The sequence below is a fragment of the Ursus americanus genome, chromosome 9, assembly GCF_024610735.1.
Source record: "Ursus americanus isolate L20-20 chromosome 9, mUrsAme1.1.p, whole genome shotgun sequence".
NCBI classification, from domain to species: Eukaryota; Metazoa; Chordata; class Mammalia; order Carnivora; family Ursidae; genus Ursus; species Ursus americanus.
Genome location: NC_142135.1, coordinates 38,618,298 through 38,635,430, shown reverse-complemented (window position 1 = coordinate 38,635,430; position 17,133 = coordinate 38,618,298). Strand labels below are relative to the sequence as shown.

At 45.2% G+C, this 17,133-nt stretch overlaps 1 protein-coding gene across 1 annotated transcript in view; it reads left to right on the top strand.

The window, feature by feature from the left end:
• Nucleotides 1–7,840: 7,840 nt before the first annotated feature.
• SDC2 (syndecan 2) overlaps nt 7,841–17,133 on the top strand; it is a 100,997-nt gene continuing 91,704 nt past the window's right edge. The window contains exon 1 of the mRNA XM_045805905.2: nt 7,841–8,396. Within this exon, the coding sequence (XP_045661861.1) occupies nt 8,337–8,396 (60 nt within the window). The 5' untranslated portion in view covers nt 7,841–8,336. The remainder of the gene's footprint in view (nt 8,397–17,133) is intronic.

Below are 17,133 nucleotides of genomic sequence, written 5' to 3'. Positions count from 1 at the left end.
TTGCTGATGATATCATTGTACACCTAGAAAGCCAAGAGACTCCAGGGGAAAAATGTACTAGATTAATTAAAGAATCTTTAAGATTATAGCATGCGAAGTAAATATTAAAAGATAAAATAGTTTTCTTCTAGCCCAAAGTTACTAAGTGAAAACAGGGGAAATCCTACTTATAATAGTGACAAAGTATACATAAATAATGGGAATATTTATAAAAAGAAGTTCACAGGATCTATAAGAAACTATAAAACCTTATTAACTAATAGTTAACGATCTGAACAAAGTTGAATATAACATTTTCTGGCTTGAGAGGCCTTAATGTCATGAAAAATGTGAATTTTTCCAAAACCAAAATATATGCCTAGTTGAATTTTTTTTAAAGATTTTATTTATTTGTTTGAGAGAGAGTGAGCAAGCAAGCGAGAGAGAAAGAGAGAGCATGAGCAGGGGGAGAAGCAGACTCCCCACTGAGCAGGGAGCCTGATGTGGGGCTGGATCCCAGGAAACCAGGATCGTGATCAGAGCCAAAGATAGATGCTTAACCAACTGAGCCACCCAGGTGCCCCAAGCCTAGTTGAATTTCAGTTGGAATTCTAAAATGGTTTATTTTGTCTGAAATATCCTAAAACTTATATGGATAAGAAGATACCCCAAAATACCCAAGAAAAACATGAAAAAGAAAAGCAAAAGCAGGGGCGCCTGGGTAGTGCAGTGGTTAAGCATCTGCCTTCGGCTCAGGGCGTGATCCCGGCATTCTGGGTTCGAGCCCCACATCAGGCTCCTCCGCTGAGAGCCTGCTTCTTCCTCTCCCATCCCCCCTGCTTGTGTTCCCTCTCTCGCTGGCTGTCTCTCTCTGTCAAATAAATAAATAAAATCTTAAAAAAAAAAAAAAGAAAGAAAAGCAAAAGCAAACAGTGTGTAGTTAGGAAGAATAGCGAAATTGGAAATACCAGAGGGTCCTACATTGTCAAGGTAATCAGATGAATATGGTGTGACATGAGAATAGACACACAGATCAATGGATAGCATACAGAATTGGAAGTAGATGGCAGTATGTATAAAAGTACACGTAAGATGCATTAATATCACAGTTGTAGACTGATAAATTAATAGCAACCATATAAGAGCTCTTTTACGAAAAAAGCCATATTATCATGTAGAAAAATGAGAAGATGTGAACAGACAGTTCACAGAAGACCAACTCCAAATAGAACAAACACATGAAAAGATGCTCGAAAGCACTAGTAGGCAGGAAATGCACATAACACTAGCAATGAGCTGTCACTTCATACTTATCAAACTGGCCAAAAGGAAAACTAACACCGATTGCTGGCTGAGGCGCGGAGGAAAGAAAAGGATACTCTCAAACATCACTGGTGGGAGTGTGAGAACTTTTTGTGTTGTTGTAAAACTGTCAAACAACATCTCATAAAATTAAACACATTTATATTCTCCAACTCCACAATCCTACTCTTGGGAATCTAGCCCACAGAAAGAAAATCACCATTAATTAAGGAAATATATAAAAGGTATTTCCTGTAAGATTGTTTGTAGGAAACAACTGGAAACAGAAAGAATGCCTTTTACAGGGAAACAGCTGGATGGAATATGAAATACCCACACCAAAGGGAAATACACAGCCATTAAGAAAATGAATAGAAGTTCAGTCAAGTGACTCGGAGGAATTTCTACAAGATGAAAAAAGTGTTCAGTGGTAAAACACATAAGAACGAAACAAACAAACAAAAAAAACCCTCGTGTGTGTCGTGGATGTGTGTGTATCCATTTGGGTTATGTGAGAAGGGCGGGAAGGGGATGATTCATTCACATGGGTCATGTCGGAGTGTGCCTGTGCTGAGCAGGGGTGGGGGACACAAGAGCTGTTTGGTCGTGCAACACTGGGATGAGTTCTGCGGAGAACGTCCCATCCTTTATCCTGGCGTTACTGTTAGCTCTAAGAGCGAAAGTAGACATTTTGAGTTCTGACTCCATGATAGATAGGATTATTTTCCTTCCCAGAAGCATTTTTCTTATTTCCATCTGAATTCAGAGGGATGGTTTTTTGTTTTCACAATCCAATTCTCTTCACTTTTATTTTGGAACTTGCCATGCTGGAATTTTATACTCTTTCCCTAGATTTTTATTTGGGTTTAAACTTGGTATGGCGCACATGGTTTTTTAAAGAGAGAATGGTGGGTACTTTTGTTTCCTATGTCCTCCTAACGCTGTTCAGTTTTTTTGTTAATACTTTTAGCCACAACATAACATGTTTCTACCAGCAAGTTTTACCAATACGCAAATATTCTATCCTAGCTTATAATTCATAGGTGAGAATCGTCTTGAAGGTCTGTTATTCAGTCTAGGAGACTCAGGGAAGGCTACCTGGAGGGGGTGTGTGATACACAGTAGGCACGCAAATATTTGCTAGTGAGGACACTTCAAAACTGTCACTGAAGGGGCAAGTAAGAATTAGCCAGGCAGAGAATTGGGTGAGTAGATAGGTTATTCCAGGCAGAGGAAATGCAACTAATGACAACTGGCATTTATATGGAGGTCACTAAAGTAACTCGCTAAATAGTTCGCGTTCATTAGTTCATAGACTCCCCACATTCACCCTATTATCTCCGATCTACAGGTGAGGAAACTGAGGCTTAGATTCAGTCAAGGCCTCTTAGAGCACAGCGAGAGGTGGAACTGGGAAGCAAACCCCAGTCTGTCTGTCCACAAAGCCTGTGCTATTCTCCACTGCAGTGTGCGGACTCCCGTAACAGCAGGTGTAAGAGGATGCATTATGTCTCCTTCATGTATTGGGTTACTTAACAGCTCACCCAGTCATGACCATCTTACCTGTTTCACATTTCACTACCTGAAAGAATTTAGTAACATTTTCGCACCTGGACATTTGTGCACTTTGCCCTCTAGATATTTTAGAAAAATGTTCAGTGAAATAATTTCCTGCATTAACCTGTAGGTGATCCCGGTATTAATACCATTGTATTCAGAGAAATATCAATGTATTCTATTCTGCTTTTAGAGGTTTTAAGATACCTAGCTCTACTGAACAAGGAACGTATTTCCCCTAAGGTAATTTAATAATTAAAACATCTTCTTTAAAAGTTTTTTTCCCCTCACAAGTCTAAATAATTTTTATAGTAGTTTGTCTTCATTAAGACTGTTCTTTACCTACATATGCCTTATTCGGCACTAAACAGTGAGGACTTCATTCTGTTCAGAGTGAAGATAGTCAAAAGTCTGATTCATATTCATCTCTTTGTCTGGGATCATTTGTTGACTGGGAACAAAAGCCCTCTTATGCTACCTAAGAAAAATTAATAATTTACCTTAAGGACACTAAAATATCTCACAGATCCTAAAGGAACAAATTTGATTTAGGTCTCAAAAGAACTAGAAAAGGAACAGGGGGGAAAAAAAAGTCAGGAACCTCCATTATTCTGGAATCACGTGTCCTCTATTTCTACTTCTTTCTGTTTACCTGCTTTATTATTTCCTCTGTACATCAATTGGCCTTTTCTATTTCATCACACGAGGACCCCTTGGAAGTTTTGGATGACTTCCAGGTCAACGTACAATGGAGTTCGACTCTGAGCTCCTTGGCGGAAATGATCTGAAGGGTGGATCTAATTGGCCTGTGACCACTAATAAATTGCCTCCCCCCACACCCGGCCCTGGTCTACAAAGCTGATCAAGAGGGTGTGGGACCATGTAGTATACAGTCTGTAGGCCTCTCCTTCAGGGCCTGGGAAAGAATAGATGTCTGAGAACAGCGAGTGCGATTAGGGCTAGCTGCCATCAAAGTCATAGTCTACAGATAGCAGTGACAAGAGCAGTACCATTTTACATTAAATCAGCCAGGATTCTATTTTCCCATTCAACTGGATATATACAAACACGATGCAAGTAATTTGAAGATACCCTTGTGGAACCTTGCTAAATTCATATATCCAAATATGGCTCTTAGGTAAAATGTGTGATGCCCCCAAACGATGTAGTCTATAAATAATGTTTTCTTTAGAATTTCCATTTCTGATTTTAGGATGAAATTTGATGTGGACCTTAATCACAGACTTGTGATTTGAGGATGACTCTTAATTTAAAAATTAGCCAACCCCCCTGGCAAAGGAATGATGGAGGTGAATGAAGAGAACAGTGGAAAGACTGAGGCTAAGAATAGATTTTTTTGGATGGCCTGTAGATTTTTGTCAGGGCCTCGGCTCACTTGCCATTATTAGCATGGGTAATTAATAGTTGGCTGGCTGGATTTCCTCTTATTCTCAGGTTCTATCACCTTTCAAATGAATTTAGTCAGGGCCGATTCTACTAAACAGATTTCTAGCCTAAACCCCTGGTTACATTCCAGAGAATGGCAAGTGAAGAACAACCAAAAACAACAAAGTGGCATCTTTGTCCCTTTGCGGTTTCCTACGATGACAGCTCACCTTGGACCACAGCCCCTGCTTGTCCATGGTGATAATGCGGTATCACTAGGTACCCTAATGACAAGGTCCAGTGCATCAGGTTAGGTGAAAAATATGTCTCTAGTACCTTTCATTTCTATTTTCTCATGTGTTCTCTTCCTTTTAATTCACCGCCCCCCTTTTATTTACATGTCTGCATTTCTGTCTCTATATTCTGTTCATCTTCTATATTTTCCTCCTAGATTCTTGAGGTGGCTTGTTTATCCCTTCAGCAATCAGTGAGCTATTTGGGGAGTGATTGATTTTGCTAGTTTACTTGCTGCGTCCCTTAAAGCACAGCCCTCAAACAGAGGACCTGAAAACATACATTATGGAGGAGCTTTGGCTTTAATCAATTACTGCCTTTCGTGTGTTAGCTTATACGCCACAAAATCCCACGGAATTCCATTCAGTTAAAAGAAGTTGCAGTTAGCAAAACACACAAACAAGCTGCTGCAGACAGAATGTTCGTGCCCCTACATCCTCCTCCCGGTGCCCTCCCCCAGCCCCATACAGAGGTTGAAATCCTAATCTCCAAAGTGATGGTATTTGGGGGTGGGGCCTTTGGGAGGGGACGAGGTCACTAGAGTGCAGCCCTCACGGATGGCGCACAAGTGCTCTAATCCAAGAGGCTCCAGAGAACTCCCTCACCCTCTCCCTCACCATGTGAGGACACAGCAGAAAGAGAGCCATCTCTGAACCAGGAAGCCTGCTCTCACCGAATTTGCCAGCACCTTGATTTTGGACTTCTCAGCCTTCAGAACTGTGAGAAAGTTTTGTTGTTTAGAAGCCAGTCTATGATAGTTTCCTTATAGCAGCTCAAACAGACTAAGACACAGACCTTGGTCATTTCCAAGTTGAGAGGTTCTTAACACCCTCGGACATCCCTTGTCCCCTACCCCCACTCCCACCCCCACTCAGCATAGGCAACTTTTTTATACCCAGCTCTTGTGTAGTTGCTTTTACTATTAGTGCCTTTTATACCTCCAGATTATCCTTCTGGTCACACCTGTTAATGTATTTGAACACAAGATTTGAATATTTACTTGTTATCAGATACCTGATACTGTGTGACTCTCACAATGGTACCATCCCCTTATTACACATACTCTCAATGTTGCGTTATCATTTATAAAAAAGCAAGTCACTGGGAGTCTCGTCAACACCAAGAGTTTGGGGGAACATCTTCAGGTGCAAGGACATATATGCTCCTTGAACGGATGCATGTGCTAGTTTATTTTTATCACGGTCTGCCCCAGCTGAATCAGAGCGCCACCACCATGCTTCTTTCTGGGCAGATGCCCCGATAAGCAGCAATAACTCAGAAAGCCAGCGAATGAGTGCATTTCCCCCTTTCACTGGCTTTCTAATGTATTTGATGTTTGTTAACTATTGGGGAGAAGGGAGGTGCGGCCTTGCCCAAAGCCTGAAAAGCAGGCTAGATCTCTTTTGGAGGTAGAGGCAACATTTTATGGCTCTTTGCATTTCCCTCACATTGCTTTTTCCTTTGGAAACTCCTTTCAGAAGGCCCTCTCTCCCCCATCTCATGAAATTCTTCAAGGCACAAAGAATCCATCTTTAAACTATGGCTGTAGTTCATCTTTCCAAACACCAAGCTAGACACACATGGACCCACAGTGCCAGCTCAGTTTCTGTGGAATCAGAAGCATCTGATGATAAAACTTCCAGTTCTCCTGATTCCCTCCCTTCCCTTCCCTTCCCTTCCCTTCCCTTCCCTTCCCTTCCCTTCCCTTCCCTTCCCTTCCCTTCCCTTCCCTTCCCTTCCCTCCCCTCCCCTCCCCTCCCCTCCCCTCCCCTCCCCTTCCCTTCCCTTCCCTCCTTCCTTTTCTCCTTTGCCCACTTTTCTATTTCTCCACATTACCTCTTGGACTGTCAATGCCTTAGATTTGCCCGTGGGGAGCTTGGTGGATGGCACCCAACACCAAAGAGCTGGATGCCTCTGACTTTGCGCTGTAACTCGCCAGGTTCCTTCATTTCTTTCTTTGAGGTTTATTGCAGTGAAAGGTTACGAAGACACTCTAATTCCCAGAGTATGACTGTATTTTATTCTAAGTTCAAAAATTATCATGGCCTAGTAGTTACATATCTACATCTGTGTATCTTAAAGGTTCACGACTCATATGCAGTATAGACTGGGTTTTAGATCAAAACTTACTTAATAAATATTTGTTGTGTCTTTATATACCAGGAATGAGAATACAGTGGTGAAAATGACAGAAAGGTCCCTGGTCTCCTGGAGTGGGTGTTCTAGGAGCAGAATAGTGCCACAATTCATTTACTCCATAAGTCAGAGAGAAAAAATAGTGTTAGAAACTGGAAGAGAATAGGTATTTGCCATGTTCTGCAGTATACATACCACAGACACCGAACTGAAAAAAGTTTCCATCACAAAAGATTTCTGATCAATTACATCTATTCAGGAAATACATATTCCTTATTTTTCTTCAAACTAGAAATTACTTTATCTCTCTTTTCTTTGAAGTTCTCTTAAATCTGTTATTATTCAGTGTCTCTATCCAATTTTTCATCAAATTGCCATATTTGTAGCTTCCGAACTTTAACATCCCTATGCTGAAATGGAGCCTATACAATGACTGAGGGGCTTAAACTGTGCGTGAGGTAGAAATGGTATTTAAGTCCTTAATGAAATTATGAGCTTTGAAAGTGTTGTATTTTGGGTTTATAGGGGTCTTCCTTCACTCTTAACTTCTATTATTTTTTTTGAAGGGGGGGTTTAGGGAGGGTGGGAAATACTCTTACTGCACATTTATTACATTTATTGTCTTCTCTTTTAAAAGACAATTTTCATGAAGTTGCGATTTATGACCAGTTCACAATGCTTGAAGGCATCTGTAAAGTTTGTGTATGTTTTTCCAACTCTCAAAGCAGTTTCTTTCTACTGGTCTAATTCTCATGGGCAGAAAAGCTAAATTATGTCTCTCGTTGTTTCACCGATCTCTCGCCAGAAAAGTGAGAGTGGAGGGACAAAACCGAGAAGAAAAGAGCATGAAGGAGAGGAAAAGCGGAGAGGGAGGGGAAACATGAAGGAGCTTTGGAGCGCTGGAGCTCTGATTGCGGACGAGCAGATCCAGAGCGGCCACAGAGCGGAGCCACCGGCGCCCACTGGTCCCCGAAGCTGCCAATCGGGGCGTAATCCTGTAGGAATTTCTCCCGGGTTTAGCTGGGAGTCACACTGCCGCCTCCTCTCCCCCAGACGCCCGGAGGAGCTGGGAGAAGCAGGCAAGGGAGGGGGGGAGGGAGGGAGCGGGAGGAGAAGAGGAGGAGGAGGAGGAGGAGGAGGACCGGGGGAGGGAGGCGGTGGCGGGAGAGGAGGAGGGGCACAGCCGCTGAGCCACTAGCCCGGCTCGGACGCGCTTCTCTCCAGATACTCCGGGAGCTCAAGCCGCGCGGACCGCGCGCCCTTACCGCTCTGCCCCCAAACTTCAGCTGCAGCTACATTCCAAGCCATCTAATTTATTCCTCAAAACCAGCAACTGAACCACGACACCGGGAAGGAGTCCGCGGAGGAGTAAAACAGCAGCAGAGCCAGAAGAGCTCGAGAGAGCAGCCTCCCCGGAGCAACAACTAGGCTTCGGGAGTGCAGAAACCAACAAGTGAGAAGGCGCCGCATTCCCGGGGCGCAGCCGCGGGCGGCGGGAGCAGGCGCAGGAGGAGCCAGCGAGCGCCCCCGAGCCGGCAGCCCCAGTGCCGGAGCCCCAGCCGCGGTCGTTGCGGCTGCTCCGGCCCGGATCTCTTTGCACCGGCTGCGCCGGGCGCTAGGCAATAGGCTTCGTTTCGCCCAGGTTGCAAGCGGCGGCTGAGAGCAGCCGGTCCCCGGGGAATATGCGGCGCGCTTGGATCCTGCTCACCTTGGGCTTGGTGGCCTGCGTGTCGGCGGAGTCGGTGAGTGGACTCGGAGGGGGGAGCGCCAGCCGTTTTTGGGGCTCGCAGCCGAGGAGAGTCCGCAGCGCCCTCGGGGAATCGGGGAGCGCCGCCTGGGGGATCCCTTCCCCCCACCCCCCCGACTTGGCGCTCGGTCCTCGGGAATCTACTGGGACAAATGCGCTCGCTCCTCCACCCCTTTCCCCCTTGCCTTCCCTTGCCGCAGAAAAGCGCCGCTCGCCGGAGTTGCCGCGAGGTCCCCGGGGATGAGGGCGCGAGAATCGCAGTTTTGTCTAACCGCAGAGGCCCCTGAAGTCACTCCCAACTTCTTCGCCCTTGCAGGGTTCTTGCTGCGTGGCCCGAGACGGACCCAGGGAAAAGGGTGGCCAGAGCAGCCGGAGGAGGGCCGCGAGGGAACCCGCCCCCTCCGCGCGCTCGGCGACACCCAGGGACAACCTGGAAACTTTGGGGTCCCCTCCTCCACACACCATCCCCCTACGCTAGCTAGCTTTCCCAGTCGGTTGAAGGCTAGTTCTGGGGAGATGGGGTCCCGATTTAAGAAACCTGAGAGTGTCCGGAAAGTTTGCAAAAAGTTCTTTTGTTTGATGTTCTCGGTGGCTGGGGCGAGGGAGCAGACACTCCGTGGAAAGGCTGCCTACCCCCTGAGGCCCAGTCCCCGGTCCCGCGGGGGGGTGCACGGAACGCGACGGAAAATGCTGGGGCCCCGGCCCCTGGAATCCCAGTCCTGCGGCGACCCCCTCCTCTCTGAGGGGCGCAGGGCGGCCCCGCGGGCCCTTAGGGGTCGGAGGACGTGTTATTGGGTTGCACTGGAGTGGAGCGTGCAGGGCGAGGCGTGGTGCGGGGGACGCCAAGCTCGGCCTCGGGCCACGCCAAGCTCGGCCTCGGATCGCCTGGCCCTTCGGGGACCGAGACTTCCAGCTTGCCATGCTTGCCCTCGCGGACCCTGGCAGGGGTGCTTCCCAGGCCCGGAGGAGTCTCTTCTCCCGCCGGGGCGGGCTGCGAGCACCCAGCCTCCCTTCCCGGCCGAGGCTGTGGGAACTTGGGTTCTCCTTTGGGTTGCGTTTCTGGGGCCGGAGCTTGTTTGCCTACGTCGCCCAATGAGCGCCCTCTGAAGGGAGCTGCTTCCTGGGCTTCTTGTCGGTGGCGGCCCCTACCTGGGTGCCCCGAGCTTTGCCCCGCTAGGTGGAAGCCCAGCACCCCCGGTTCTGTCTGCAACCGCGGTGCCGTCCGGGCTTCGGTTTGGGAGCGCTGCTGTTTCTGGCCCTTCTAGTTGCCATATCTCCTCCCTTTGCCACCTCTTGCCTTGCCCAGGGGTGGTTTCGTGAGTTTTCCCCCCTGCCTTTGGAGTGTTACTTCCCTTCCTCTTCCCCCCCCCCCACTTTTTTTTTGAGTTGAAGCAGTTTAGGAATGGAATAACCTCTTAGGCACAGAGCAGCAGATGGGCATTTTCATCAGCGTGGGGAGCGTCTGTGTGTGCTAGCCGGTTCCCCAGCGTTCCTTGAGATGCAAGAGCGGGTAGAATTATCCACATGCGTATTTGGGTGCTTGGGCTGTAAAATAGATATCCGAGCCTTATCAGTAGTTCTCTATGGCAAATGATCGGTTCATCCGTTGGGTCTGGTAATCTCCCAGCCAGTTATGAACTTTGGCTCATTGTACACAGAAAGGGAGAAATTCACTGTTTATTTCAGAAAAAACATGATTGCTCATCTTGTTGCAAAACAGGGAGAACACCCTCGAAAGGTTTTCAAGAGAAGCCTGCCTCAACGGCTGTACAGGGTTAAGGAGTCCTTTTTTCGCTGAGTCCCGTTCAGGATTTGCTAGGAAGTGTTACTGAATCCCCAATCTTCTGGCTCTCTGGATTTTTGCATAAATCTGACCGTGCTCTTTAAGTAAAGAAGCTTTTTGCCCGAACTATGCTCCTCCCTGGTGATACCTTTCCCCTGAACTCTTGTCTTTGCGGTTCTAATATTTCGCATTTCTGACCAGGATTAGATGCCTTCCCAGCGAGCTCCTCTGTTGGAGAGACTCTCTTCAGTAACTGGAATATCATCCAAAAGGGTGATTAGATATTTTTCAAATGTCGATTTGGACACTCTAGCAGAAAGTCTTTGTTAGGCTGTTTCAAAGCCCAGGGTGGCCACTAGTCCATTTAAATTACTTCTAGTCTCCATTTGATGCGTGGCAGCTTCAGTGTATGTGAAGTTGAAAGACCTCATTTTTCAACACTTAGCTATTACAGCATGTTATTTCCAGTACCTCTTATTTTAATGTGAAAACGACAACTGTTTCCTGGGAGTTAGAAGTAGCGGTTGTCTGAGCTCAAAGTCTGTGTTTAAAAGGAGGAAAGGAGAAATGTCTGCAGTTAGTGAATTCTTGAGTTTTATGCTAAGCACAAGGGAAGGTGGGGGGGTGCGGCACAGAGATTCTTGGGAACGAAGGCTCAAAGCTGTCTGTGAAAGAAACTGGTGGCCCTTCCTTTCTGGATGCTGGAGGCCGCGGGGACTGTTCGTGGTCATGCATTCATACTTTCCACCGGCAGGTTACGGCTTTCACTGCGGGAACACCATGTGAGGGGAAGGACTGACTGAGTGTGGCGGTAGTGATATGCTGCTGTTTTTCTATCCGTTCTTTTTTTTTTTTACCGTGACTGTTTACCTTTAGAAATAATATATTGCACGCTGCTATAAACACATAATTTGAACTGGAAATATGTTTAAGAAAAGGAAGTGTTTTGAGTTAATGGAATTTTATACACGTGTTTCAATGTGTGTAAATTAAAAGAAACTGTCAAGTCATTTGGACTCATGGGTTACCTCTCAGCCCATTATGAAAGGCAGGCTTTGGAAAGTTTGCATTAGAAAGAAAAACAAGGGGCGCCTGGGTGGCTCAGTCAGTTCAGCGTCTGCCTTCTGGCTCAGGGCATGGTCCTGGAGTCCCAGGATCGAGCCCCGTGTCTGGCTCCTGCTTCTCCCTTGCCCTCTGCCCCTCCCCCTTCTCTTTCTCTCTCCCCCTCCCTCTCAAATAAATAAGTAAAATCTTTTTTTAAAAAAGGAAGAAACATAAAATTGGAACCATATAACCTTTATCAGTTCTGTAAAAAAAATATATTTTGGCTGTGCTGGTAATGAAACAAATTACTTTTGCTAGGGAATTTTATAAAAACAAGGGCTGTTTCTCTTTTGGTTGGATATTAGCCGTAGGTAGACATCATTTAAGAAAGAAAGATCTTGTAAGATCAGGCTTGCAAAAGATGGATGTCCAGGGGCGCCTGGGTGGCTCAGTCGTTAAGCGTCTGCTCAGGATGTGATCCTGACGTTCTGGGATCGAGCCCCACATCAGGCTTCTCTGCTGGAAGCCTGCTTCTTCCTCTCCAACTCCCCCTGCCTGTGTTCCCTCTCTCGCTGGCTGTCTCTATCTCTGTGAAATAAATAAATAAAATCTTAAAAAAAAAAAAAAGATGGATGTCCTTAAAGGAATTAGAGTATGCCCTCTGATTCCTGCTTCTGGGACCTGGTACCTCGTTTTGAAGGAGTGTGTAACACGATTGCTCACATGGCTCCTTGAATAATCATTAGTTTGGAAAGGATTTCAAAAGATCACCAAGTGTTTTCCTGGGCCGGACTAATTCTCAGCTCCTCAGAAGTGCCCACAGACCTGACCGGTCAGCCGCAGGTGGCCCGGAGTCTCCTCAGGTTGGCAAAGCCCCGAGGCTGAGCGAGCCACACAGACGACTCTGTCATTAGGGTTTATAGGGAGTCTGGTCAAGCCACTGTGTTATTGGCATGTCAGCTGGCAGTGATCCAACAGACGATGTGAGGAATGTCATCTGAGTTTAGATTCTCACAACACTGTCTCTTTTCTGTTGCCAAAAATCAAGCTAAATGATCTCAGCCATCATTTCCCTCTCACCATGGAAAGAAGTCCTGCCATTCCTGCCACCGTCAACAGTACATTCCAGTATCTCAAAATCACCCAATTCTTTCATGGAGCAGAAGCCAAAATAAAGTTCTAGAGAAAAAAAAAAAAAAAGCAAGAAGTAACATAGAAGAGACTTTGCTGAAAATAAGCTACTCTTATTTACCTTTTCTAGTCATTTGGGCCAATACCATCCTCCTAATTCTGTTCTTTTGGATGTGAATCTTGGAGACATCCTTGACTCATTCCACTTGGTTGACTGCTCACTCCACCTATGTGTGGTTCATTCCACAAACACACTTCGGCACCGACTGCGTGCCCGGGATAAAGCATCGAGCAAACTGTACTAACTGCTCTGTGTCCTTGGAGCTCACGTTCTAGTGATCCAGGAAGCTTTCTCTTTCTTGACCTGTGCCTTTATGTCAGCAGCTTTGTAGTTGCCTTCCTGGTCCGGATGCTCACCGGCTGTTCGATTTATCCTGTACCATTCTGATGGTGTTCCCATGGTCCACAGACCTCTGCGTGTCTTATTGTATGGCATGGAGTCTAAACGTCTCTGCCAGGTTTATACGAGGCTCGTAATAATGCTCCTTCCTGCTCATCCCCCCTTGGTCACTCTCCGTCATGTCTTCTGCCACTGGCCGCTGGTCTCACTGTCATGAACGCTCCTGGGACGTAGCCTCCTCTTCAGTGTTTCTCTTTAACGCTCTGTTGATTCAGACGCAAGCTCCAGATGGTCTTTCATGTTTGAGCCCTTGTTATTTATCTTTCTGTAAATGGTACAGCAGACGGATGATGAGAATCACTGGAAGTGTGTGAAAATACAGATTTCAGGGCTTCATCTCAGACCAACATAATCAGTGGCCTGGAAGGGGGTGGGGTGATCTGTATTTTTATGAAACATCTCACATGATTCTAATGAATCAACCACATTTGGGAACCATTGGTCTGGGTCACATACTTTACCCCTTCTTTATATGCCATTTTGTGTTAGCTGGTGGGCTCCCAGCAGTGTGTGGCTGTGTGACCTTGGGGGCCACAGTAGAGCGCAGAGGGCTTGGCATGGAAAGTGGACAAGCCGGGTTCAGATGCTGGTACTTTGCCACTTAATGTGGTAGCACTTGGACAAGATACTGAAGCTCCAAGTTGCTTGAAAAAATACCTATGTACGTGTGTATAATTTGGATCTGAATGTCTTTATAACATGATTATTGTGAGCATGTGATGAGGGAGCCTAGGAATGGTGCTTGAAGCACAGAAGGTACTAAGTGGTTTTCTTCTTCCTTTCTTGGTCTCTGCTTGCTTGCTGTGAAATGAGGGAGCTGTGCAAGGTGTTCTTAAGCCTTCTGACATTCTAAGACGCCAGTTTTCTCTTCTGTTGGGATTGGCGTCACATGAGGGGAGGGCCCTTATTGCTGTGCCTTTGACGCCTGCGCAGTGCTGAGCTTCGTAAGCACCTGTGGATGCTCGGTGTTTTAAGGGCAGGTGCCAGGGGCTAGGGCAGTCCGGATCCGTGGGTTCTGCTCAAGCTCAGCCTTGCTCTGCCCACTGCAAGCAGTGTGGTCTGGGATCCACTGAATCCACCAACCTGGGGATGTACCCGGGCTAGTTTGCCAGTTCTGACTCACCAGACCTCAGTTTCATCAACATTGCAGTGTTGGTGTGAAGCATAAACGAGACATGAAGTCGAGTCCTGCCACACTGGTCTACGTCCATGCTTCCTCCTGTGTGCTTCCGTTGAGATTCCAGCACAGGGAAGGAGAGAGTGTTGTCTGTGTTGGATGCTGGAGTGCCGCTGGTCATCTAGAAGGAGGTGGCAGGGGTAGTGAGGGAATGTTGGGGAGGGGGGGCAGAGAGAGTCTTATTTTTTAAGGGTAGAACTGCATGAAATTTTTCCTTTTAGCAATTTGAGATTCGGCTCCTACTATTAAAAATCTCACAGCGTTTTTGACAAGTCTGTTTCTGGGGCCGCGTTAGTTTTAGCAACGAGGCTAGAGGGGTGACTGCCTCTGAATGGGAAAGAACAGTGTCGAAATAGAATTGTGAATGTCTGTTTTTCTTGGGTATCTCACAGAATTGGTAGGACTGGGAGAAGGGGAGAGACCGTGAAGTCTTTGGAGATTTCCCATTTGAATTTCATATTAGCAGAGAGAGGCCAACTGGTATGTAGTCGATGATGTGAGAGCCAGCTCGTAGTCTTGGACTCCAGGCTATGGAAAATGTTGTTAAAGACGAGATAGGTTTTCACATTTTTTTCCTCTACTGTTGAATCTGTTTTGTCAAAAATGTCACGAAGATGCAGTAAATGTGCCCTTTAGAAAGCATTTGGATGTTTATTTTCTTTTATGATTATACAGGTATATTAAATACAAATAGTACTGATATTTAAGGAGTACGTGCAATTAATAGGGTTTAGTCTCATCGTAAGAATGACATGTGGAATGAGATATCCAATTATTAAGGGAAAATTATTTTTTTCAAGGTCTTACCACAAACGAGTGAAGGTTAAATATGTAGTTTCATATGATGTATTATTAAATATAAACACAGTAAAAATAAATGTACAATATTTAGGGCACAAGTGAGGTTTTACATACATGGAGTTAATTCTCTCAATCTCTGTGGGATGTCAGGTTCCCCATTTATAAAATGATGGAATCCTAGAAGAATGTTCTGTCCTTAATATTTAGTTTTTCTATATGCTTCAGGGTAAGATTGGAGAAATGTTAAGATTAACCTAATCAATAAGTAATTATTAAGCTCCTGCCAAATACTTACTATTTTATTTACTGAAGCAGGGAATTCATTCGCATTACTGAGAGGTGAGTCATTTCTAATAGCTGAGGGTAATCCGTTAACTTGAACTGAGTATTCATCATGTACTGAGATTGCATACATGGCCCTGAGTGTCCATGATCTAATGTCTAATGTTTTCTCATCTATTTTCTGATATAAGCCAGTGTAGCATCCAGACCAGCGGATGTGATCGAATTCACTTTCACTCTAGACAGAGACAACATGACTTGTTGATGGAACGTGAAGGCCTAAGTCACTGAGGGGTCTCAGGCTCCTCATTTGGTTTCTGGCCCAGACGCCCATTTGCAGAGAGGGGCCTCTAGCTGGTACCTTCCCTTTGGCTCATCTCTGTAGCACTGGAGCCCCGTGGAAGTGCTGTGGACGCCACACCAAGCAGGAAATCTCAATGAGTAGGCAGTGTGGTAGACTGGCTCAGAGCCTGGTCATTGGAGGTGGGTTTGAATCCCATGTGTCACCTTGGGCAAGTTTCTTAATCACTCTGTGCTCAGTTTTCTCCTCGGTGTAATGGAGTATTCTAAATAAGGTTTTCAGGATGGCGTGAGACAGAAGAGGTAGAAGCTTTTCACACAGAGCCATGTCCAGGCTTTATGTCCTGTGTTAGTTACTATTACTCTGATGCGTGATTTTCTGTCTCCTTAAAGAGTGGGGGCTCTGTATGCTATAGGGCTTACCTGGTTAGCTCCCACTCAGAGAGTGGCCCAGGATAGGCAGGATTGAGCCTGCGCTTTCACGGCTGGGGTTCTCTTTCCTGATTTGGGGAGGCCTAGCTCAATGTTGAGATATTTGGGATATGTTTGTATTCAGCTTTTCTCTAAATGTGGATGATGTGAGAGGATGACGAGAGAGGTCATTGGTTATTGTTGAAAGGAAACAACCTGAGTGTACAATAAGAGAAGATTGGTTAAATAAAAAATTCTAAATTAAACATTAAATACCATATAGCCATTAAAAATGTATGGGAAGAATGTTTTATAACTTGGAAACTTTATAATAGACAAAAAGTCTGATATGAAACTATATAGTGAAACTAAGGTTATATTAAATAAATTTATATATGTATACATAGATCTGTACCTGTGATAAAATGGCTTAGAACCATATATACATATACACACAGACGCAAAGGAGTACAAGTAAAACTGAGGAATGGAATAAGATTGGTGGATGGTATCAGTGTCCATATCCTTGTTGTGATATTTACCATAGTTTTATAGATGTTACCATTGAGGGAAACTGGATAAAGGGTAGAAGAGATCTCTTTGTATTATTTCTTATAACTGCATGTGAATCTACAATTATGTCAACAAAAAATTCAATTAAAAAAAATGGCACCAGACCTAGAGGGGTTTACAAGTACGTTCTGCTGATCCTTGAAGGAACAATTGTTGTTACAGAGCTTAGAGAGTGATAGAATCTGTTCTTTTTCATTTTTTGAGGTTAGCATTACTCTATGTCAAAATCAGACAAGGAGGGTGTAGGAAACAAACCCTAGGCCAGCTTCACTTATGATGACAAAATTTTAAATTTAATATTCTCAAACTGAAAACAGCAGCTTATTAAAAGAATAACGATGAATCCAAGTTTATCCAAGGCATGCTTCCACATCAGAAAAGCAATGCAGATAACAGTTTAAGGGAGATAATATGATCTCAATAGATGCAGAAAACATGTGATAAAAGGCTATACAAATGTTAATACAAGGGTCTCTAATATCTGGTTAACTCAAGGGTTTACTATATAAGGGTTAGTACATCTGTGCTGCTGGCTCAGTTCACTTGACATGTTTAGGAACCAAAAGATCGCTGTTTACTGAGTTGTTAGGCAACAGTGTAGTTGCCTGGGTGACAGGTGTGTGACAGTGCAGTAAAGTACGGGTCATACCATATACAGATTCTATTCCACATGAACGTGTCGTTCTGGCATTGCCAGGATTCAGTGTTTTGCTCTCCCAAATTGAGATGACACAGGAGATGATCTTAAGGGTTTTAGAATCAGGCATATT